Source organism: Tamandua tetradactyla, chromosome 2 (genome assembly GCF_023851605.1).
Source record: "Tamandua tetradactyla isolate mTamTet1 chromosome 2, mTamTet1.pri, whole genome shotgun sequence".
NCBI lineage: Eukaryota > Metazoa > Chordata > Mammalia > Pilosa > Myrmecophagidae > Tamandua > Tamandua tetradactyla.
This window is the reverse complement of record NC_135328.1, coordinates 58,226,349-58,251,900: the sequence shown is the minus strand read 5'-3', so window position 1 is coordinate 58,251,900 and position 25,552 is coordinate 58,226,349. Positions and strand designations below refer to the sequence as shown.

At 48.1% G+C, this 25,552-nt stretch overlaps 1 protein-coding gene across 3 annotated transcripts in view; it reads right to left on the bottom strand.

Annotated features, from left to right (window-relative positions):
* Positions 1-25,552, bottom strand: part of PAX5 (paired box 5) — a 201,535-nt gene that overhangs the window by 155,823 nt on the left and 20,160 nt on the right. For all 3 annotated transcript variants that reach the window (XM_077147686.1, XM_077147688.1, XM_077147687.1), the window contains 2 exons: positions 18,841-18,905; positions 15,266-15,394 (listed from right to left, as the gene is read on the bottom strand). In XM_077147686.1, coding sequence (XP_077003801.1) covers positions 15,266-15,394; positions 18,841-18,905 — 194 coding nt within the window. The remainder of the gene's footprint in view (positions 1-15,265; positions 15,395-18,840; positions 18,906-25,552) is intronic.

Below are 25,552 nucleotides of genomic sequence, written 5' to 3'. Positions count from 1 at the left end.
GAACAGAGATGGACAGAAGGTTACCTCTCCAGGGTGGAGGACAGAAAGAAATAAATGCTGCCCCATATGGTTTTTAGATTATACCCAAGGGGACAAAAGTGGGCTGAAATCCAGCCCCAAACTGGCCAAGCCTGGCACGAAAAGAAGGGATGCCTTTGTGCTTTTTTCCAATCCTCCACTGGTGCAAAAGACAAAAAATGTTATCATGTCAGGGTGTCCATCCAGAGAGACCAGACCGCACCGCACACCAGCGGGCAGAAGGAAAAAATAGTTTCCCGGGACACCCAGAAACAATGGTCAGTCCAACAAGAAAAGGAAAAAGCTGATGAACCTCCATCCCAATCTTGCTCGTGGCCCAAGGGGTGTCCATCATTCCTCCCAGCACCTCCGAGGCGGCCTGGCAGCCCGGCGTCTCCTCGCAGACTCGTGGGCGCTCTGCATCCCTCCGGTTGCTGACACTTGGTCCGCCCCGCGCTCCCCGCCCCCGGCGCCCCTCGCCTCGCAGCGCATCATCTGCTCCGCTGCCCAGCTCCCGGCTGCCGCCGCGTCCGTGCTCCCCGGGGCCCCGGAAAGCTGGCATCCGTTGTTACCATAACAAACTCAATTGTTCTCAGCAGGGCCCCGGCAAATAAAGTCATTCATTACAGGCCTCTCCCGGCCGCCGTGGGCTGCGCGGCAATCAGCGGGCCGCTCGCTGCCCCCTCGCGGGCCGAGACACGCGCCATCGCCATTACCTGCCGGGGCCTGGCCCGCGGCGCCGCGGCCGCCACGCTGCGCCCGGCGGCCCATCCGCTGCCGCGCCGGCGGGGGAAGCGCGCGGCCAGCGATTAGTTTTATCTTGGAACGTCAATTGACTTATACTGATTGGCTTCCTGCCGCCAAATGTCAATTAAATTGCAAATGCTTGGCGGAGGCCGGGCGCAGGAGGGCGGCCTCCTTCCTGAGGGCGCCTTGTGCTCGGTTCTCTTTGCGCCATGTTCTCAACGCGGTTTAATTTATTTCTCCCTCCACGTCGCACTGGAACATCCTGACGCCCTCCTGGAAGGCGTTTGCCCTGTGTTCGGGTCCGAGGAGGCGCGGGGGAGCACGGATGCCATGGCCCCGGGCCCCGGGAGACGGGAGCGTGGCCCGCGGGGGTGTCCCAATCTGCAAGGGCCGAAGAGAAGGGTCTGGCTTCTCGCCAGGGCCCTAGGCTCTTTTTAGGGGCACAAGGTGACACAACGGAATCCCTGGAAATTCCTCAAAAATCTTCGGATCTGACTCCTGGTGCAACCCTGAGCAAATTCCTTCCCGCTTAGCTCCTTTCTGGCCTCACTTTCTTCACCCGCACAAGGCGGGGCTTGGAGGAGATAATGGCTGCGGTTCTGTCCAGCCCCGAGTCCTGCTGATGGAGTACGGATCATACCACATTCACCTGGGCCAAGTCATTTAGGTGCACAGTCTAATCTTCTCAAAAACCCTCTGGAGCAGAATCTAGTATCCCCCTTAGTTACAGATAGGAGAACTAAGGCACAGGTTGCTTACGGAGGTTGCCTGAGATCTCCCCACTGCAGACCGGTGGGAATTGGGTTTCACACTGGGCAGCCTGACTTCAAAAGTCCACGGCTTACTCACTGTGTGCTGTACTCGCAGGGAAAGCTGCTGTGAAGAAACGAGAAAGAAAAAGAAAAAGCACAAACCTAGACAGAGGCACCTGCCACTGGTCCAGTGCTGTGCCAGGTGTTTTACAACTGTGTGGGATTCTCACACTAAATATGACCGAAGTATTACGGTCCCCATTTTACAGAAGGGAAAACTGACCCTTGGAGAAGTTAAGGAATTTGTCAAAGGTCGCAGAGCAGGTACATGGCATGATCCATAGTGACACCCTGCACAGGGCTTTACAGTTTATGAAGCACTTTCTCACACACTGCTGCTCACTTTAATTTTCACAAGACTTCAAGAAAGGCATTACTCTCTCTCTTTTGCCAATAAGAAAACCAAGGTGAAATACGTTGTTCAAAACCACCAGCAAGGGAGTGCAAAGGCAAGGCTGCAAGCCCAGTGCCTTGTGACTCCATGTCCAGTGCTCCAAGCCCTGCCTCAAAGACACCTAGAAACAAAGATGACTCCTGCACAGACTGCTCTCAACCCCACCCCCACCTTAAGAGGGGGACGCAGTTATAAACTGGAGCCAGGCTGGAAAATGCTCAGGGCCAGGGGGAAGAAAAGGAAGGAGATTTGGGGACTCCCAAGAGAGAAAGCATTTGCAGGAAGAACCCAAAAGTAGTTTTGTAGCAACCCCCCCTCCATTGTCTCCCATAAACCTTCCCCTTTGTTGCTTCTGCCTGCTTCTTTAAGGTTGTCTCTGGAGAGAGAGGTGCGCACGTTCTTAACTGATAAAAACGTGCAGGCATTTAAAAGATACAAACCTGACTGATCGTCCTTTTCAAAGAAGAGATGTTCATGGAACAAAAGTACCATTCAAAAGTGCTGGATGTCGTTTGTGTCTCAGACAGAAAGGAAACCAAGAGAGAGAAAATGGAGGTGGAGGGAGGGGGAGCAGCAGGGAGGAGGGAAGAGGAAGGAGCAGAGGTTGGCTCATCCCATCCAAACCCAAGCCCAGAGATGGCAAGGACCTGACTGAGATCACACAGCAAGGCAATAGCAAAATCAGGATGAGGAGCCCAGGCCTCCCCTGTACCCCATGACAGGTTCATTCTGCCTCTACAAGCTGCCCTCATCTAGAGGTTGAATCATTTGATTTTCTGAAACACGGAGCTAAAATTCTGCCAGTGTAAATACTAGTGGGCACTTCTCTCTTTTCCTTCTGACCCTAGCCTGAAAACTCCTATCTTTAGACTTGGCAACATAAATCAAATAATCACTGAAAAAGAAAGTGAAAACAGAGATGATAATTTAGAAGGTTCTCAGTAAGGTCTTCTTGGGGAATCTGGACTCAGGGTAAAAATCCTGTTTTAATAATAGAAATAATAATAACATACTTGTAAACATACTATGGACCAATGCTAATCAAAATATTATAGAAAACATTTTTTAATTACCAGGAAAAATAGTAATTCTTATCCTCTTTTAACAGATGAGGAAATTGAAGCTCAAAGAAGTGAAGGCCTTTGTCAAAGCTTGCACAGCTACAAGTGGAAGGGCTGGACTCCACCCCAACCCACTCACTGCCATCCTCACTGCTGTGGTTTAAAAGCCACATGTGACTGGACAACTGTACTTAAAGCTGACCAGCCTGAAGGTGTGACAGGGAAGTGTGCACAGCAGCATTGGGTACGCCTCAAAATGGGGTGCCTGAATAATGAAGCAGGCTCTGGGCCAAAGTTCCCCTGAGCTCAGCCTGGCAGGGTAATTGGGAAGGGAAAAACTGAAAAGAAGCTGCAGTAGATGTGCCATGTTGTAGAGAGATGAGGCCATTCCCTGGAGAACACTTGTCCCCACATTTGTCATTCAGAGCTAACGCCATCCTGCATGGCAGCCTGTGAGAGGCAGACCAGGGTGGCCAGTAAGGCGACTCTAGAGCCACCTGTTCAGGTGCCAGTCCTATCACTGCCACCATCAAGCTGTGTGGCCTCAGGCAATTTTCTTGATATCCCTGAACCTCTATCAAATGGGGGTGATGTGAGAACCCAATTCATGCAGTGGTTATGAGGATTAAATGAGTTAATAATTAAAACATATACAGTAAACCCTCAATGCTGCTAGCCATTATATTTGTGCCAAATTGTTTTTCTGTATGGGGAGTGTGCATGCAAGCAAGACAGGTAGAAGGAGGGCACAGGTACCAGCACGCATATATGTGCGTGTGTATGTATGTGTGTGCACAGATGTGTGTATTTAGGTCGTGGGAGTGTCCCTCCTCCCCCAGAATGGTTGTCCTGAGATCCTTTCTATAGGGCCAGAAAATGGGGACTGGGGGATGGGAGCTCCGGGGTCAGGCAGGAGAAGGGAGATGTTCTATGTGCAGGGCCTGGTGTCTACCCCGCAGCCTGCACCCGCTGACCAGAAGGTCACCCACTTCCATGACAGCCAGGGCCTCCATTCAGTACGTGTTCTCTGCCCTGAGCCAGGCCCTGTGCTGAGCAATAGGGTGACAGTGGTGACCTGGCACCTGCCCTTGAGGAGCTCACAGGCTCACAGAGAAGATGTGTAAGTACCAAATGTAGTATTTTTATCAACAGGCAGGTTCTGGGTATTGGGCTGGGGGCGGTAACTATCAGAAGTGGGCATCAGGGAGGCCCTCCCTTAGGAAGTGACGCTCAAATCTGGACCCTGAGGTTCTGGAATATCAGCTGGGTAAATGGAGAAGTGGGGGAGAAGACAGAGTTCTAGGCTGCAGGAAGAGCATGGTAAGAAAAGCCACCCTTTAATAAGCACTCGTGCATCAGGGGTCTTCCTAGGCACTGAACGCACATCGCCTCACTCAGTCCACTTAACAATCCCGTCTAGGCACAATTGGCGCCCTCACTTTTACATATGGTACAACACCGAGGCTCAAACTTGCCCTGAGTCATGCAAGTGGTAATTGGTGAAGTCAGCACTCCAACCCAGGTTGCCTGAGAAAACTTGCACATATGGCCCATAGGCTGCAAGCAGGAAAGAGCAAGGTATTCAAGGAATGGAAAGAAGTTTGATAATACCCGAGTAGAACGTGAAAAGAGGAGAGTGGAGAGAAGCGAGGCTCAGGAGGCAGACAGGGTTCTAATCATGGAAGGCTTTGCAGCCTCCTTAAAAGTTTGGATAGCTTTCTGAGAACAAAGGGCAGATCTGAAGGGTTAAAACACTTCAGGCAAGTGATTGATCAGAACTGTATTTCAGAAGTGCTGCTGGAGCTGCCATGTGGCAGGCAGACTGGAGGAGCCAAGGACACTGGAGGCGGGGACAAGCTAGGAGCCTACAGCAATAGTCCAAATGAGAAGAGAGTGCTGGGGGCAAAGCAGAGCCGTGTGGATGGAGAGAAAGGAGCAGATTCAAGAGATATTTTGGATAGTGATGCAATGAACTTGAGCAAGCCCCTACCATAAGGCCTTTTTCTGCAGTCACACCCAGGGGAACTGTGAGGATGTAGGAATGCTGGCTTCTGGCTAACTTAAATTCCAGATAAAATAATAAATAGCAATCCCTCACTCTCCCAGCACTCAAAATGATTTCAATGCCCTTTTCAATCGACTATTTCATATAAGGCTGTGAAGGATGTGTTACCATTATCCCCACAGAGTGGGAAACACCTGTGCAAGGTCACACAACTGACAAAGAAATATCCAGAATCTAACTCCACTTCTAGTATTCTCTCTGGAAAATCATAGAATGTTAAAGGCCAAAAGACCCTTAAAAATCATCCGGTCAAATTTCTGCGCTCTAACGTGAGGAAAATAAGGCTCAGAGAGAAATGACTTGCCCAAGGTCACACAGCAATTAACAGCTTTGACTCGAACCAAGGACGCAATTCCTAAAATGGTTTGTATCAGGACATCTGGGTCATGGGGGTGAGGAAGGAACAGACTCACCACCAACAGGGATTGTCCCACCTCCTCTTGCCCCTGACTGAATGCGGACAGAGACATGGGACTTCGGCAGAAAGCCAGTCTACATGAGCACTGCCACCTCTGACCGAGTCACGGCACACCAAGCTCACGAACGGCCAGTACAGACTGCCCTGTTCTGTTACCCCTCTGGTCCCCAACCTTGGACAGCAACTAAGCTGTCCTGGGTCGATGGTGCCACCTGGTGGCTAGTGCTGGGAAGTGTCTGACCCCCTGGGCACTTCCCAGCTTCCTCCTTTCCAGTCCCTGGAGGGGCTATGCCTGTCTGTCCTCTTACAGCTTAGTTGGTTTCACTACGGAAGTCTCTTTTCACATATCCTCTCTCACACTCTTTATCCTTTCTCCCTCTCTATTCTTCTCAGACTACCTCAGGACATTCTCTTTTTCTCCCTCTCCCCCACGTATTACATCAATGGAATAAAATGACCCAAAGACAAATGATAAACCTATAACAATAAAAATGAAAACTGGAAACTTCAAAGTTAAATTAGACAGACAGATAGACAGACATACACACACATGAGTCACCGGCCACTGGCACTCCAGAAACAACCAGACACCCCTATGAAATCAGAACAAAAATGTTCCCTTCCTCAACTGCCTTTCAGACCTGCCCTTCCTTAAACACTGGGAGTCGCCATAAACACCAAACCCATTCTTATTTCATTTTTGTTTTATTTTTGTTTTTGTTTCATCCCAAATCAATTATCATTAGCTGAGGGATTTTTTTTCTTCCCCACCAAAAATTATGCCCAGAGTGGGATTTGCAGGAGTCTGCAGGCTAGTGCACAGCCGAGCTGCGGACGCGTGGTTGGCTTCCAAAACACCCATTCCCCAGGCTCTCGGGGAGCACTTCACAGCTGCAGGAGGAGGCCTGCCAGAGGGAGGCTAGGTTCAACTCTACAGATATTTTGCTGGAACGAAAGGAGCTCAGAGGCTATACCTTTCTGTAGAAGCTTAAGCCTAGGGTAGAAGCAGAAAGCACTGCATATCCCAGTTCATTAGAGAAGGACTTCCAAAACCCAGTGTGTCTTGTCACTCCCTCCCCCAGCTCAAAGACCTGCCATGGCTCCCACTACCTGCAAGAGCTAAGAAGGGGGAAACTGATGGCACCATTCTTTTAATTAAAACCACTAAGCATCCACTTAAGTGGTTCCAAGTTCCTTTCAGGAGGTCTACAAGGTCAAAAGTATTTTCCTAATAATACCAAGGTGTAATTTGCTTTTCTCACTCTTATTTTCTTGCAAGTGTACAGTGAAGTTTTCCAGAAGCTGTAGGATGTGTGATATCACAAAAGATTGAATGCAGATGCAGATATGAGAATACAGCTGTCTTCTATTAAGCCATATACTAAAGAGATTTGCAAAATCATAAAGCAATGCCATTCTTTTTTTTTTTTTTCCTTGCATGGGCAGGCACCGGGAACCGAACCTGGGTCTCTGGTATGCAGGCAAGAACTCTGCCACTGAGCCAGCATCATACTGCCCAGCAGTGCCATTCTTCACACTAAATTTTTTGTTTTGGAAAATATGATTATTTATTTTTAATGTTATTTACATTACATGTTTATTACTTTTTTTGAGTTAATAAACATTTTTAACTTGTATCAATTTTCATTAACCCACATCAACAATAGCTCATTTAGGTCCTCAAAAATTTTTTATGTTTAAAAAGGTCTCAAGACCAAAAGTTTGAAAACTACTGCCCTAAAATAATGCCAAAAGGGATTAAAATGGATCCAAAATAAGCTCCAAATCTTGGTGCCAGAAAGAAACTTAGAAACTCCTTGGTCATATATTACAAATGCGGAAACTGAGGCCCAGGCAAAGAAAGGTATTTCCCCAAGGTCACTAGCGAGTCAGCCACAGACTCAAAACAGAAACCTGGAGCTAGTGACTCCCTCCTCCCAGAGCTCCTTTCCCTGCCCCATGAGCCAAATCATCCATACAGAAGAGTCTGGGACCCTGTGAAGTCCCTGAATCGTGGATTCTGCAGCCAAGATTAAACTATATTCCAAAGCCAGAGAAGGGTCTGCAGGATTCTCTGTCCCACAGGGTCAAACATCAGCCAAATCTGCTGCACCTTTGAGTCCCAGACTGCCCTGACGGGGCCTGCCCACACAGATGAGACCCTATATCCCTTCTGCTGTCCCTTTAGCTGATCTAACCATTTTTGTTCTGGTTCACCTCAGAACCAGGATATAAACACTAGTGCCCTGATCTGAGAGCCTCACACGGTGCCACCTGCCCTCTCCCATGCCCCCAGGGCTCTCGGGAACACCAGCGCAGAGCCCCATGGGAAAAAGGGTTGGGGGGGAGCCTGGGCAAAGCAGGTGTGAGAACAGGCAGGGGTGGGGGTTCAGTGGTGTTGGCTCTCACGCGTGCTCTCAACTCACTGAATCAAAGTGAAACCTGGGGACCTGGGGGCTGGGAGGAACCGAAACCTGACCCCCACCCAAGGGACAGACCCTGGGTACTAGGGAAAGGCCCAAGGACCCCTCTGATTGACCACCTGGCCTCAGGCCCCATGCTTTGCCAAGAAGTCCTCCGGCAATTGCCTGCCTGAGCCTTGGCTACAATGCTGGAGGGACAGGAGAGAAAGGCCAGTTGGGCTCGGAGGTGGAAAACAGGGTCATCACCCACCTCTGCCACTAAGCGTCCCTGCATGCTCTTAGGCAAAGCCTGCACCCTCAGTTCCTGGACTACCCTCTGGGGAAGGAGTGGAGAAAATGACTTCAATCTCACCATTCTAATGGGCTGCCAAGGGTGTATCTTCTCAGCCCAGTCCTCGGAACCTGCCTTCCCCACCCCACCCACCTCTGGCCTGCGAGTCTCACTGCCCACTTCCCTGACCACACACACACACACACACACACACACACACACACACACACACACACACTCGCCTCACCAGGCCAGTTCAGGGCCCTGCCTCCCACAAACTTCGGCTGCCACAGACGAACCACATTGAGAATTGCTGGCCTAAAATAATGCCAGAAGGACGAAGGACAGGACCAGTAGAAGCTCAGAATTTTGGTGCCAGAACCTTAGGGATTCCCTTGCTCTTATATTACAGATGGATAAACTGAGGCCTCGAAAGAGGACCCTTCCCCAGGGTACACAGAGTTAGGACTGCCACCCAGACCAGCCACAGGTCCTTCCAGCTCTGACCACAGAGTCCTGAGGTCTGAGCTGGTGACCCTAGCCCCTCGGACATCCAGCCTTCCCCAGCCCAGGGAGCTTCTGCCCGCTCCCCATGCTTTGTACACCCAGCACCTGTCTTCAATGAAAACTGAGGCTTGACCCTTTTATTCTTCCACGAAGGAGGCTGGGAGACTTGAGGTCCTAAAGGAAAAAGAAGAAAAGAAAAGCGCGTGGCCCTTCATTTTGCAGCTGACACCTGGGGGCACTGTTGCTCAGTCTTGATGCCCACGGGCTCCCGTAGCTTCCAGCTTGGTTCCTGCAGCGCCCATAGGAGTAGACTGTTACAAACAGGAAGCCAGTGGTGGGTAAAGCAGCTAATTTCAGCTGCTCAATCGAACTGTGGCTGAAGCCTGCTTCTCCTTAGCCTCTGATGGTCTCATCACCCAGGGGCTTCACACACTCAAATCCCAGATTCCCTCAGTGGCCATTTATTAAGCACTTACTATGACCAGACACTGGAGCTAAATCCTTTAGGTACATGACGTCATTTTATCCTCACTAAAACCCTCAAGACTTGGGTCACCCTATTTCCTAAGATTACACTTGCCAGCGTCAGGTAGCCCTCAAACTGGTTTGTCCCTCGCCAGAGGCCTGTATCCTTGCCTCAATACCTCACCACCTGATTTTGCACTCTCCAGAGACCAGAGATGTATGGAATCTTGGTCCCACCCAGATTGCAGGAAACTCCTGACTCAGGAATGCTGAACAGCAGGTTGCTTTTCCACGCCCTCCATTCCCTGCCCCACGGACTCCAGCAGATTCCTTTCCAACTCCTCCTTGGAAATCTCGGAGGAGACTCTGTGTTTTCTGCTGAGCCTTTTCCCCCCAGCCTGGGCAGAGAGCAGCAGATGAGGTCTGAATGTCCAGGAGAGGAAGGGGTCCTAAGAGAGAAAGACCAGGCCAGCCCCCATCGGAGCCCTCACAGGCTCAACCCAGCCTGTGGACCTCGGAAACCCCTCCCCATGACAGATCCCAAGGAGGCCTGCTGAGCTGGGCTAAACTGGGATCCCAGCCTGAAAAAGAGAGGGAGAGAAGGCAAGAGAGGAGGTGAGGGGGTGGGAGCAAAAACCAATACAAAAAGAGAGAGAGAGGAGTGAACCTGAGAAAAAGAGAATGACAGCTAGACCAGGAGACAGAAGCAGAGATACACAGGGCATAAACAGGGCCAGAAAACACAGGATGAGACGTAACCCCCAAACCAAGACCTAAAAAAAGAGAAGGAAGCAGGTGCCCCTAGAAAGTGGGATCACAAGACAGGAGCCTCTGGTTAAATGCCCCAAACCTTCCCCTCAGGATCTCATTGGAATTTGGTGTCTTTTGAAAAGGCCAGGCCTCTTCTGGGTCGTGGCTGGCCCCCCTTGTGCCCTCCTTAGGCAGAGGGCAGTTCAGGGCCCAGGAGGCAGGAAATAGCACCTGCAATGTGCTCCCACTGCCCAGAAAGAAGCTTCTGGCCCCCACAGTCCACACTGGCACTGGACTGGGCGGTTTTCTTAGCCTGTGAAAAGGGTTTGCACTCGGCTGACCTCTGTGTGTTCAGGGCCTTTCAAAGTCTGGAGGCTGAAGGGAGGGGGAGGTTAAGAGGACCTGAATGGGGACCCTCGGAGGCAGGCGGAAGGAGGCCCCATGAGAGATCAAAGGCCCAAGAAGGAAAGAGGGTCTGGGGCTGCCCTTTCACCCATGGCCGCTGTTCACAGCCCTGCCTGCTCTGCCAAGTCCAGCTCTGCCACCACCTCTTCAGTGCCTTCCGGGGAGGGAGGTGCCACCTCGGGCTCTGTCCCCCTAGCCCAGCACGATTCCTGAGGCCAGTGCCACAGCTTTCTCCATCAAAGCTCTCAGGTCAGACCAATGAAGAGATTAAGGATGCAGCACACAACTGGGCAGCATCCTAGCTTGACTCTCAGAGCCATCCCTCAAGTTTTCTGAGCATCTCCATGTCCTGGGTTCTGTGCCACGGGGCTGGGACAGGAACGGAAATGGACAAGATGAGGCCCTTCTCAGTTAAGTCCACGTGAATGTCTCCAAGCCTGCACTCAGAATCAGAGAGTAGCAGGGAAAAACAAGTGCACAGAACCAACTTCCAGAAGCATTTACTATCCAGACTGTACAGGCCTCAAAAATCACCAATTCCAATCCAGAATGCTTTTCGGATCCCCTTACTCCTCATTTGGCCAGTTCCTGCTCATACCTCCAATGATGGGGAGCTTACTACCTTTTCAAGATCATACTTCCATCCTAGCTATTGTCAGAAATCTTCCTTGCACTGAAACATAATCTGCCTCCTTGTAGGTACTTTTTATCAGTCCCTGCTCCACCCTCAGAGGCCGTAAGGACCTCATCCACTCCTCAGCTGCAAAATGGTTCGTCTGAAATTTGGAGACAATGGCTACATCCCCAAGTCTGGTCTTAGAGGCAAACAACTGGGAAGAATCCTAGAATTTCCAGACTGAACGGGTCTTTAGTAGTGTTCTAACTTTTTATTTGTTTGTTTTTGCCACAAAACTCTTTACTCAAACAGCTTTCCAAAGAAGCCCAATACAGCAAACAGGAAAACCTTTGGTTGAGGAAGCTAGAGGCCCTTCATTCACCCTCCTCACTAATGGGAACCCTCTACAGGCGTGAGGGATCCATTCCATCAAGGAGCATTTATTGAGCTCCTACTGTGCACCAAGCACTTGCACTAGAGCCAGGCTGCCCAATACAGTAGCCACTTGTCACAGGTGACTACCGAGCACTTGCAATGTGACTAATGCAACCAAGGGGCTAAAATTTTAATTTAATTAACTTCAAATGAAATTGGAAAATGAAACCAGTGTAAAATACTTTTCCATTAAACACAGCTTTATTGTTTTGGTAGAAGTACATTTAACTTTAATAGTCAAGCATTTAGCATCCAAATTGAGATGCGCTTTAAGAGTAAAAGAACATGTTACCAAATTTTTTTTACATTAGCTACATGTTGAAATGATAATATTTTGGCTCTATTAGGGTAAATAAAATATTTCATTAAAATTAATTCTACCTATTTCTTTTTACTTTTTTAAATGTGGTTATTAGAAAATTTCAAACTACATATGTGACTCATATTTCTATTGGACAGTGCTAGACTCACTTTCACATTCACTCTTATTCACATTCACTCAGCACAGTGTATATTTATCAGTCCTCTAAGGTACACAGCTCCAAACCATCTCCCCACTGCTTCCAGACTAAAAGTTCAGAGGCCTCCGTCAATGTCTGAGCCACCCCAGTCTGACTCTCTTTCTCTCAGCATCTCACCCACATAGGTCTTCTCCCTGTCCCCTGAGCCCTCTCTGTACACTCATACAGAAGTCCAAGCCTTGGCATAATGTACTTTCATCTACCCAGCCCTCTAATGCCACTTCTTATGAGAAGACCTCCCAGATCCCTCCATTACAGAATCACCTCAATCTCAGCCCCTCAGAGAGACTTTGGGCTTGTCAGTCTTGCCCACCAGCCTCTGAATTCTAGAGCACAGGCCCTCTGTGACTGGGCTCTGAGGCCCAGGCAGGGGAGTGGCACCAGGAAATGCTCAGAGGACAAGGCCCAATTCTAAGCTGGAGTTGACTGTGAACCAGAGCCCTGAGCAAGCAACCCCACCTTGTGGAGCCTCAGCCACCACATCTGAGAAATGGGCGTGAGAACCCACAGTGTATTCCTCTTGGCCCTCTAATGCCGCCCTTGCTGCACGGCCCATTCTTTACCCCCACGTGGTGGAACCCCTCCTGGGTGTATGCCAGCCATCAACTTTATCCCCCTTCCCCTCCCTCAGGCGTTTGAGGGCTCCTGAAAAACAATGGTTCTGGCCTGCAAGCCAGCGCCCTCACAAATCCATAATCTGCATCTTCAAGATCCAGCATGCCCAGTAATTCCCGTGCATTTCCCCAACCTGATCCCAGTGGCTTGTCCTTCCTTGGCTTCCAGGTCTCACCTGGCTATACTCTTGGCAGCATCCAACCTGCTGACCATGCCGTCCTGTTTGAAACTCTTCTCCAGGCTCCACCCAGACCCAGGCTGCTCCATCTCCAAAGTCCTCTCTGGAGTAGCTGCAGAGTGGCAGGGAACTGAGGCCTCAGGGGCTCTCCAGCTCCTCCCAACTCCCCAACCCACACCAACTGAGTAGCTTTGCCAATGTCACAGAGCTCCCTGGGGCCTCAGCTTCCTTCCCTGTAAAATATGGGTGGCAATCTCTGCCTTTTCACCTCCCTCCAGGAGGCAAGATGGGAATGCAGGAAGATAGAAAGGGAGGCTGGGAAAGGGTGGAAGGGAACACCAGACCCCTTACTCCCCACAAAGGCCTCAATGATGTGAAAAGGGTACTTCTGGCTGCCTCTCTGATCAACCATATATACATGGTGATGAAGGAGAAGGAAAGGAGAAGCGGGGAAGCTCCGGTTGCTTCTCAGGCCTCCCACTCTTCCCAATCCTGAAAGCTTCTGAGACCATCAGATCATTCTCCCTGAGCCCAGAGACCACAGCTGGGACCATCACCTGAGTCAGCTGGGGCTCAGCACCCTACTGTACACTTCAGAATGGGAAGGACCTCAAAGACCATTTGGTACCACATCTCGTTCTTGACACTCTTGCACAACAGCTCAGCAAATGACTACCTAGGCGCTGCTTGCACACACTTAGTGATGGGCCACTCACAACATCCAAGGCAGCCCCTTTTATCCTAACACCACTTGCATATTTACGGAGTTCTTTCTTTCAGTGAGCTGAAATCTCTACATCTGTCACACACCGGCTGGCCTTAAGGGCCACACAGCAAAGTCTCAATCTTCTCTCTTACCACGTCAGCCCTCTGAATATTTGAAGACACTATTCAGTCCTGCTAATGCTTCTGTTATTTTTGCCAAAACATCCCTAGAGCCTTGAGGTACTGTCACATCAGACCCCTCCCCATCCTGGTTATGCTCATCTGGACACATTCCAATATGTCACACTGTTCCTTTTAAAATTCAATACCCCAAAGAGGCCACAGTCCTCAGGGCACGATCCGACCAGCCCAGAGCAGTCAAGACCAGCTCTGCCCATGTTCTAACCATCCTGAACCTTTTACAGCAGCTTGAGAGGCCAGCAGTGACCGCCAATCAGAGACTGCAAACCAAACAGCACTCCACAAACTCAGCCCAATAATCCCTCCAAATCAGGGCCTGTCTGTTTGGTAACAAACATCAAACTGGATTTTTTTCTTTCTCTAAAAATCTCTGCCTGGATCCGCAGCCTCAGAGGGACCCTCACACATCCCGTCCCTCCACCAGGATCAAACGCAGCTGGGGCCCGTCTTGGACACCTCTGTCCGGCTAACAATGGGAGAAAAGATGACGCCATCACCCCCATAAGCCAACAGAGATTGAGGATCCACTGGCTCCCGCGGCGACGCGGCACAGCGACCCGTGGAGTTAAAGACCCCCCACATCTGCTCGGGGTGTCAGGAGCAGGAGAACGTGGGGAGGCAGGTTCCCAAGGCCGAGAATCAGCCCCACGCAGCTCCACACCTCTAAACAGAGGCCATGGGGCTAGGTTTCTGCACTGCCTGGAAAACGCAGACCACAGAGCAATTCACTGGTCGGGCCGACTCAATTTTCTAGTTACAGATCTTAAGTACTTAGGCATGTGCTCAGGAGAACATACATCCCTTACACGGAGCCGAGAAAGGGAATTGTGCCGAGGAACAGAATAATTGAATCAAGATTTCTGTCACGCTGCTCTCAGATCCTTGGCCTCGGCCGGCTTTTTCCCTTTCCTGACTAAGATTTTACAGACTCCCAGGGGGTCATTTTCTCCTCTCAAATCCATTAATGTCAGCCAGGGCTGGCAGCCCCGTCCAGGGCTAAGGTAGGCCGATGTCCAGGACAGAGGAAGCCGGCTCTGAGAGGCCCAGGTGTCCACACAGAGGGATTGGGAAAAAACAACGGGGAAGATTGTCATCTTTGTAATCCCCCCTGAGACCCCTGCACTCCTTCCTTCCAGGATCAAGGGGAGAAAAGAAATGCTTTTTAGTGTCCTCAACCTCTCCAGCTACCCCCACCTCTGCTGAAGGCCTTCTCAACTGAGAGGTGCATGGCCCTCAGAGCACTGGCCCAGAAGGGAGAGGTGGCTGCTTTGCCCAGGGCTTCCCCACGGGGACAGCGGTGGTGTTGCATGCAGACCCCTGCACACCCGGTCTTGGGGCATCATAACTACACACAGGGCCATCCTAAAAGTCTTAGAGGGTGACAAACCACAAAGCTCAGTCCAACAGGGTGAAGCCTGATTTGGGGAGGCTTGCCAGGAATCCACCTTGACCCCTGTCTCTCCTACCATAGAGCTCAGCCTGCCTCTTCCCTGGTACCCACGAAAGGGAAGGGGCCCTGCGCCCAGAACCCCCGGGCTCTGCAGTAAAAGGGTGCTCAACCGGTATCTTTGCTTCCGCTCCTGCAAGCTCTCCGGCCCCCGGGATGCAGAGCCGGTCCCGTCCAGCCCCGACGACGGCGCCGCGCAGGCGTCTCTTACCTTCGTCTCTCTTGCGCTTGTTCGTGTCGGCGCTGGGGGACGTGATGCCCAGGATGCCGCTGATGGAGTATGACGAGCCGGCCGAGTCAGTGCTCACCGACGACACCTGAGTCACGGAGCCCGTGGACACTGCGCAGACGGAGAGAGACGGTCAGGGCCCGGCAGCAGGGCTGTTGGGGGTGGAGCGGGCAGGCTCGGGGTGGAGGGAATGCGGGGGCAGGCGGGGACCCAGGAACAAAGGCACTCACCGTGCACGGGGCTGCAGGCGACTGCAGAGCTAGCGAGAGTGCAGGGTGCGGGGCGGGTATGGGCCAAGGGCACTCACCCTGGGCCATGAAAATCCGCCCTCAGGCCCGTTTGCTCTCCTGCTGGGAGCAGAGTAGGAGAGGATGGACAGCGACCAGAGCTGGCCGTGTACCAAGGGCCAGATCCCGGACTGGCCACGGATACAGAAACCAGGGGACTGGAGAAGAGGAAGAGAAGAGCTGGAGCCCCCCAACCGCTGGTGCTAAGACCTGGACTGATTCATAAGGCAGGTCCACACCCCTGCATTCACATACCCACCCATGCACACAGACACAAATATCTGTACACACATTCATACACATAGCCAGCAAAATTCCAAATGGCCGTCTCCCATGTATTTTTTTTTTTAATAGTTCTTCATTGTCTTTTCTCCTTCTGGTTTGCCTGGATTTTAACTTTATATATTAATTGTGATAATAATGGTAACATTTTCTGAGAACTTACTTGGTGCCAAGCACTGGGACATCACCTTGGCTAATCCTGAGAACAATCTTTTAAGCTAAGTAATGCTCTATCCCATTGAAAAGATAAGGAAACCCAGGCTTAGAGAAGGTAAATGACTCACCCAAAGTCACACAGCTAGTATGAGGCAGAGTGGTGGTTGGAATCCAGAGACTGAACACTTACCCTCTCTAGGAATCTGCTCCTAATTAATAATTAATAGCAATAATATGCTTCATAGTAATGCAGTGCTTTTCATGTGATACTTACAACAACCAGAGTACTATTACTATCCCCATTTATCAAATGAGGAAACAGGCTCCACAAAGTGAAATGATTTGCTCAAAATCATGTAATTAAGAAGCAGCAACACTCAGAACTGTGGGCAGAGGTGGGAGACTTATTAGGACTGAGGCCAGGTCTCCTGGTTCCTAGGGATAAGAACAAGGGTGGGGTGGGGAGTGCTTTTGTGCAAGTTTCCCGTCATCTCCCCGTACCAGAATCCAAAGGAGAAACCAATCGATCATTAGGGACCTCTCTAGCTGTACAGCTGAATTTCTATTTCTAGGCTATGGGAATTCTTTCTTGGTTCATTAAAACCTACAGACCAATCTCAGGCACATTTCCTTGGGCTATAACTAGCTGGAGGCAGGGAGAGCTGCCTTTGGCTCTAAAGTGTAGGAAATTGCTAAAAGTGATAGTGATTGCCTGAGATGTTTGTTGCTTTCCTTGGAGCAAATCCAACTCCTTGCTCCTACAGACCTAGAGAGAGCAGTGCCTCTCTTCTCATATTTAAGTCTGATTTTAGATCTTCTTAGGAGATATAGAAGCAGAAATCATTAACTTCTCTTTTCCTTCACCAGAAGAAGCTCTTCAAAATAGACTTATGCAAATCTCACAACTTTTTCTGTATTAAATTGCAGAGAACAGAGGAAGAAAGAAGATCACAAGTCACAGGTTACTTTAAATAACGACTACGTGTAACCCGACTTCACCCTGTTGTTGACAAAACTGATAACCTTTCTTTCTGTATTGTGTGACCTCACTAGGCTCAAAAGACCCAGATTCCACTTTGCTGGCTGCCTGACCTTGGGCTAATTTTTAATGCCTCTAAGTTTCAGTTTCTTCACTCTTCAAAAATGTTTATAAGGGTGGGCTACTGTGGCTCAGCAGGCAGAGTTCTCGCCTGCCATGCCAGAGACCCGGGTTCGATTCCCAGTGCCTGCCCATGCAAAAAAAAAAAAAAAAAAGAAAAGAAAAAGTTTATAAACTGTAAGGGATGTGCACATGTAAGGTATGATTTTTATTTTTTAAATTCTGAGATAAAACAAAGCATTCCACTGACCTACAAATAGAATCATTCCTCTAAACCAGCTGAAAGAATATTATCTGTTTAATTTTCATGACTATGCGACCTGAAGTAGGTAAATCCACAGGTGAAATCTCAGACAAAAACATTCCCCCAGGAAGCCTTGTCAATTCTCCTCACTCCAGCTGAACAGAACCCTCCCTTCTGCTCCCACAGTACCTTCTCCTTGAGCTTCATCTCAGTGTTTTGCAGACTTCTCTTTGTGATATTCCCCCAATTAGACTGAAAAGCCCTTGAGAGTAGGAATTCTGTCCTGCCTCCTTTGTAGCATCAGTCTTTCAAGGCAACAGTCTGCCTGGCAGGGGCTTAGCAAACCCTTTTTGAATGGATTACTAAGTGAAGAATTATTTCATTGTAGGGAGGAATTCTGCCCTATTTTTTATCCAAAGAGGCAACCAGGAAGGATCAAAGTTGCCTGGGACCTCAGAAAGCACTTGGTCTGTGCCTCTTGGTGCACGAATGGGGAGACTGAGGCTCAGAGGTGAAGGAAGTTGCACAGTTTACTGGGTGAGTTAATGACTGAGCTGGAACTATGAGCCAGACCTCTGCCTGTCTCCATCACCAGGCGAGTTCAAGTTTCAGTTAAGGAAGGAGTGATGAAAGCGTGCAAATGTTAATAATCTGGGGTGTGATAAAGCAGAATTGTCAGGGACTTTGGGAATCAGGACCATCAGAGTCTCGCTGAATGGTGACTCACTTTTTCCCCCAGCGATCCAGAGGAGTTTCCTGTATCCGAAGCGGAGAAATGATATGCCTTAAATGGATGCATGGAATTTTTGTTTTGTTTTTCTTTTCTTTTGGATACATGTAATTTTTATCTTACAGCCTTAGAAGGGAAGGAAAGGGAAATTTCTGAATTCTTGACTAGTAGGAACTATGCCTCCCATCCTACAAGACATGGTGACTCTCAGACTTCAGACATGGGCATCAGATACCCCATGACAGCCCTTGACAATTCACAGAATACATGAGATCGAAGCAAGAAAGAGCAAGCAAGAAAGTTTGGGAAGTTTTGCCACATCTTCACTCAAGACTGCAAATGCACAAAGAATTGTAGAAGGGCTGGTTGATAGAAGAAAAAAACACATTCAAAACTACTTACTGACTAATGATGCAGAAAATGTTATGAATAAGTATCCCTTTCTTGATTTATTACTTTAATTATCTGACATTCTATAGACCCCCATTAGTGGATTTTTTTTTTTTTGGCTTAGATTTCAATTTTCTGTCTCATGGTGAAAGCTATTTATCATAATAATCAGTAAAATTCAAAACCTTTTAGCAGTATTTATAAAATTCATTTACCAGGTTCAGCCCTTGGAGAATGACAAAGAAGGCGCATTAGTACGTGTGCCGAACTGTTTTATGCAGAATTATCTGTCCATAAGAATGATTAAAAGTTCTTTAGAGTATTTGAAGCCCATTAGATTTTTAAATTTTTTTTAAAAGTTCTTCTTACCTATGCTGTGACTGGAAGCTGGGACTGGCTGGTTGGGAGGCTGCTGTACTTTTGTCCGGATGATCCTGTGGGCAGTAGGGAAAAAACAAATGGCTGTTGACCATCAGGCATTCCAAGGAGGAAAATAGATCTCAATCAGCTATGCGTGGACAATGAGAAAACCCATATCCAACCTGGGCCGCAGGTTAAGCTGGGGTGGAGATGGGGGGGAAATTATGAGTTCAGGTTGGGAGGTAGAGGATCAAAAATTACAAACTAGTCCCAACTCAGCTCCTGCCTTCCTGGGTGTCTTTGGGTGACTTGCACTCCCCTTTTGGCCCGCAAGAAAGGAGATGATGCACTAGTATTACAAACATACATCCTTTTCTCCAGTGTGGCTCCAAATCCACAAGGGACTACCTAATGGTTTTTGGAAGTCCCTTCTCCTTGCTAGACCCCAGTTCCCTATCTATTGAATGAAAGGACTGAGCCAGGTGACCTCTTTGGGCCATGGCAGCTCTGACCACTGGTTTCTCTGCCCTAGAGAGTCCACAAGGAGGATTAACACCCTTCACTCTGCTCCTGCCCCCAAGGAGATTGTCAAGGGAGGGGATTATATGTTGTCCTGAAACTAGGAAAGGTTAAAGTATTGCCAAAAGAGGCATGGCTTGGCTTTGCCGAGAGGAAGCCCACCTCATACAAAATCTCATCAAAAGGCTCCATGGGGTGAAAAAAAAGGCTCCATGGGGCTAGAAGCCTGGGTGTGGGTCCAGCCCTGGATTTCCAGAGACCTGTTCTAACACCAAATTTGATTGTGACCTTGGGGAAGTCCATGCCATTCTGGACCTCTGTATAATGAGGGAGTTGGGACAGACCACTCTTTACTAACTTTAAGTAAGTGAATTTTTTCACACTCAAAATATAACTTATAGGAAACCCAGCATCTAAAGGAGATCATAGGAGGACTACCCTCCTATGCCATGGGGCAGCTCGGATCTCCTTCCATACAGTCCTTTGCTCTGAGCAGCCTAGTTTGCAAACTTCTTGTGGAGATGACACAGGGGCCCCACAAGCCCCCACGCCTGGTGCATCTTAGAGGAGCAGAACAGGGCCATGCCAAAAGTCTCTTTGGGGTCTCCAAGAAAGTTCCTCCCCTGGCAGTTGGAGAGAAGGGAAGGAAAGCTTCTTTGGGAAAGTTCTGTCCTATCCTCAAACTATTACCTTCTAAAAGAACATTTATTAGAGTTCTTCCTAATTATAAATGTAATATGTGCTCATATAGACTATTGGAACAGCATGAGAAATATAAAGAACACATCTAAAATAATATTTCTGCGTATCTCCCATATGCTAACATTCCTGTGCATATGTAGAGAAATTCCATTTTCTCTTTACAAAATCAGGATTAAACCATGTATACAGCTTTGAGAGTTCTTTTCTCTTGACACTATATGAGAAGCCTTTTCAAAACCCAGACCAATTATTTTTGGAAGTTTGTCTCGAAGGCAGCAGTGGGTTCCAGCTTGTACAAATGGAGAGGAAGGATAGAAGTGGCAGGTGCCTCCCTTTAATTTCATCGGGCTGTGGCCTCTGCAGGACAGCCTGGCACCAACAGCACTGAGTCAGAGTCTGGAATGGATGCTTTTTTCACCCTACAGCCCACCCATAGGCCCTTTTCTGATGAGTCAGCTTAAATGTTGCCCTAAATACACACAGAGAAATTTTTTATTTGTGTTCTCCAGTATTCAAGCCGCTTGTTTTAAGTAAGCAAACACAGTGTGTTGGACAGAGACCTGGGATTGAGCTAGTTTTCTTGACCAACTGGAATTAATTTTGTATCTGATCTAATTTTTGTATTTTTTGCATATTGTAGCCTTCTCTGTATGTGTACAGACACACATACATATAGTGTGTATATACATACAGACAGACAAAACTAGATATGTGAATATATATGCATGCACAGGATGGAAGTATAGTCTATATTATGGCTTCTGTATTTATTAATATATGGTAAAATATATCATAACTGTTTCCTACTGAAGTGTGACATACAGTCCTAACCTTTCAAAGCATTATTTGGCCATTAAATTTGTACGGAAGCAAAGTAAATTGTGTTTCTCTTATTTTTATTTTTAAATATTTATAAAATATTATCAGTTATTATAAATCATTGAGAGGGAGCTGAAACACAGTAATTGAGTGTCCAGGCTCCAGAATCAGAAATTTGTCTTGAAATTTACTAGCTGTGGACCTTGAGTAAAGTACTTAAACTCTCTGTACCTCAGTTTCTTCATCTGGAAAATAGGACTAAGATTCATCCCTACCTCACAGGGTTATTATGAGGATTAAATGAATTAAATACTTAGAACAGTGGCTGCTGCACAGTTCAGTGCTTAATAAATGTAAACTGTTGTTTTTCTAAATGTTGTCTTCATAAAGATTAATGATCAGCTTCAATCTTAAAATGTTAATATCATCCACATTTTGCTTTAAAAAACACATGGGGTCCCCTTGGGAACTGGGGAGGGGAAGGTAGCCACCACCACACCCTAATTTAAGGCTGTGGTGGGGCTGTCCTTTATGGGGAGCCCAGAATTGTAGGGACCCTTCCAAAGCAGTCTCTGGGGGTGAGAAAGTTAGCCCTTGTGCTTGCAGCAGCCACTATGTAAGAACAAAGAACATCAGCTTCCATTGAGAAGAAATAGTTGTGGGAAAAACAAGCCTATAATTAAATCATAGCAAAGCTAAAAAGTAAAATTAAATTAAAAATGGCAAACTATCATCTAGACTCATCACAATAAAAGCACATTCAGGACCTTTTCTAAACCAGAGACAGTTCAAGGCTCATTAGCAGCCAACACTAAAAGGCACATCCTTTACTTTGCTGAGATGTCATACAAACATCCTAGATATCCAACAGAGAAGGGACCTCAACAATCAACCAATTCGTACAGATACAAAATTAAGGATCAGAGTACTCAAGCAACTTGCCCATGGTTACACAGCAGGTCAGCCCAGATTCCCTGCTCCCAAGCCCGAGAACTTTTGTTTGAGCCACGCTTGAAGGAAATGGTCCTTTTACTAAAACAAAAAATTCCCACAGGAGGCATAAAACCTATTTGGACTCAAAATCCATTTTGAGGATTAAAATTCCAAAGGACTTTAAGTATTACAAGCATTTGTAAGGATCCCTTTCATCCCCCTCCTTCTTATGACAGGAGAATTTATAAAGGTGAGGTCTTTTGAAAGGCTCTAATACACACGCAAGCACACACACACACAAATTACACTGATTGAAAAAATCATGGCGCCTTGAAAAAGGAAATGGAGGATTAGGGCTGAAGAAACACCTATGTCTACAGCACTAATCAAACTGCTGTCAGTGCAATAAGACTTGGACCACAAGCTGTACTGAGAACCAAAAGAACAGGGGTCCAGTTGGGCCAGGGTGGGAAAGGGTCCACAAATGGTGTCTGGGCCTGTGGCTGACGTGAAGAAAGAGGAAACTGGGGAGTAATCTCAGAATTCTTGCCACCCAAGCTAGGATTAAGTGCAAAGTTTACAAACCATCGTTTGCAAACCATATCCAGCCCTGGACAAGTTTTGTTTGGCATGAACAATGTATTTATTTTATGTAGTTGACAGTATTTGTAAGTTGGGAATTTTTACATGAGCTCTCAGAAAATCAGAATATTCAGCAGTGCTACTGGCCCTGCATTCTACATGACAACCGCCAGTTGGTGCTAATCAGAACCGCCCCTCCAACCTGGGAATGGGAGTCATAGGTCTTGTGGTGCCCGCCACCTGGTCCCGGAATAGAGCCACAGGACACAACAGAAGGAAGACCTGATTCCACCTACCTCCAACTGACAGGCCGGATTCCAAGAATCCCTCATGGAGATTGTGCAGCATCTCAACATGCGTTGGTCCCTAAGAAGCCTCATAAGCCTGGTAGTTTGTGTTCCAGGAAATCTCCCCCCTTGAACACAACAGAACTGGTTCATGTTCCTCAACCCCATGTTGGTCCCTGTCTCCCAGGTTGGACCCTGAAGACAGCAGGAGGGCACCCACTTCTAGGGGTAGAGAATGGAAGGGACCTTGCTGGCCACCACAGCAGCTACAAATCCAACCACCACTCCCTCCCTAGCTTTCAAAATAGGGGAACAGTGACAAGTTGCCTCCAAGGGAGGCAGAGGCTTGGAGAGGGAGCTGACACAGTGACATTTATAAGGAAGGTATTTAGAAGCTGCATACATTTAATGCAGGAGGACACGTTGCCTGTGTCTGGAAAATAAAACCGGATGATGGGATGGACTCAGTCTTTCTTGAGGAAAGAGGGGAGGAGGTGCAGCGACATGACATTGACACACACTACTCTATTTGCATTGCAGTTGGCCAAGACACCAAAGAGCTCTCCCTGCAGAGTGCAGTGAGGAATCAGAGAGGACACTTTTGGAGTGGAACACAGGAAAGGGCCCCGCTGGGCTCCGGATCACAGAGGGAGCCTGCAGACAGGAAGCAAAATATGCAGGCTGCGAGGCTGTGAAAATGGAGGAGGAATGACTGCTTTCCCCAACCTTGCCTCTCCTCACAGATTGTCAGCTCTGCCACTCGCAGAGTTCTGCAGAATGGTGGTGGGAAGAGAATGGCCTCGCCATCGGGAGAACCTGGCTCTATCCCGGCTCCACCGCAAAGTCATTTTCTCTGGGTGTCAGTTTCGATAGCTGTCTCAGGATGGAGTAGGTATGGCCAGGGCCCCCAGGAGGCTCCTGAGATCAGCCAGGACCCCAGCAATCAGAAGCCAGACTCTCAGCATAAAACCAGACACAAAGCATCAGCCAACCCAGGATTTCCAAATGCCACTTATTCAAGTACCTCCTTCACGGCCTTTGCCACGTCTGTGACCACTGTGCTCTATTGACTTCATATATTTCTTTCAAATAACTTACTTTTCCCTTTTGACTTAAATTTATTTTATAAGGCAACTTTAGTTCCCTACTATATAGAGGGGGAAAAAGTCACAGAGAGCACAAACTTACTGGTTTGATGTGCTGATTATATTTTTCTAGAACATGTTAAGATAAATTCATCACAAAACAATTTTCATCCACATATTACAAAAGATGCAACCTGGAGCATTGCAAATGGATGATGCTTATCCTGCAAGGTGCTTTTTAAATTGGAGTTAGTTGCGAAAGTTAAAAATACGAAAATTTCATGTACACAACCACACATGCACAAACATGCATGCACACGCACGCATACACAAGTCCCAGTTTCTGGCTTTACACATGGAAAGAATCGCAAAAACTGGGCCCACGTTCCTGGCACCACTCAGATGGAACTGAGAAGTAAATGCCCCTTTGTGCCCTCTAGTCTGTCCCAGACCCAGCCTCTCCCTATGATTTTATGCCTGGTCTGCTTCACCCATGAGTCTGTGACTCCCCGTGGAAGACCTAAAGTCATTTTTTGAACCACCAATTATATGTTGCCTCCACACTGAGAAATGGAACTAAAGATTCAACCCCCAAAGCCCAACCTCGGGTTCGGCTGAGGTTCCTCTTTTTTTCTCAGTTTTGCTCCAGGCAGTAGGTACCTCATTCCATCTTTGTGATCTTTGAGACCCAGAGAAAAGTTACATTACTTTGTGTCATGGAAACCCTGCAACGGGCTAGAAGTAGAGGCCTCACCACCCACGCACATTGGAGTCCCTCATAATCCAGAAAGAGAACAGCAGTTGTTCCCCCACTTCGAACCTACCATGGCAGCTATTAGCTCCTTGGCAATATCGTGCCTCTTTCAGTCCAGAACACCACCTCTAAAACTGAGACCGAGGTGTGTGCCTGATTCTCCTCTACATTCTCAGCACCTTGCATGATACTGAGAGAAGAAAAGCAGGCTACTGTTTATGAAATAGAAGAGCTCAGTGTGTTTCTGTGAGGCTATGTCCCCACAGAAGGAATGGCCTTGAGGGCTACAAGGGGCTTCAGAGACATTTTAGTCTCACCACCTCTTTCTGTCAGGAGTGGGGGTCCCCCAAGCCCAGAAACTCTCTGCACTGACAAGAGTAGGGCACAACCTTGGAGAGATGGGAACCATTCAAATTGTCAGTGTGTTGGCTTCTTATTTCTTTGTGAAATTTAGAGATCATTTCTTTTCATCTCCCAACTTCATCCCTGACTCTGGATTTAAATGGAACCAAGACTGCGGTATCTCCAACAGAAATGCTTCCTTCAGGAATAATTTTTATAGCTCTGAGAGTTCCATTAAATGTGTCCTAGATCAGATTAGAGAGAAGGAACCACTGTAACTCCCAAAAAGATTCTGTGTGGCACCCAACACATTTCTCCTGTTCTTTCACTCTGTTTCCCCGGGTAGCATTGGAGAGAGGCCCATCCCCCAATTCCAGAGCATCTTAGCATTTTGGATGTCACTGCTTGAGATAACACACCCACACCAGAACCATCAGGCTCCTGGAGTCTAAGAGAGGGAAAGAGCCTTGCCAGAGTCACACTTCATGTCTGTGGTAGAGTTGAGACAAGGAACCAAATCTCCCATCTCTGAGTCACAGCTCTGTTCCCCACACTCACTGGGTCAGACAGAAGGCAGGGAGTTTCTTCCTTCATTGGGTCACTGGTAAGACTTTGAGCCCGGGCTTGCAGGAACAGCAACATTTGTGAAGGCCTGATCAGAACAATTCACTGTGGAGTGCTCCATACACAGCACAGAA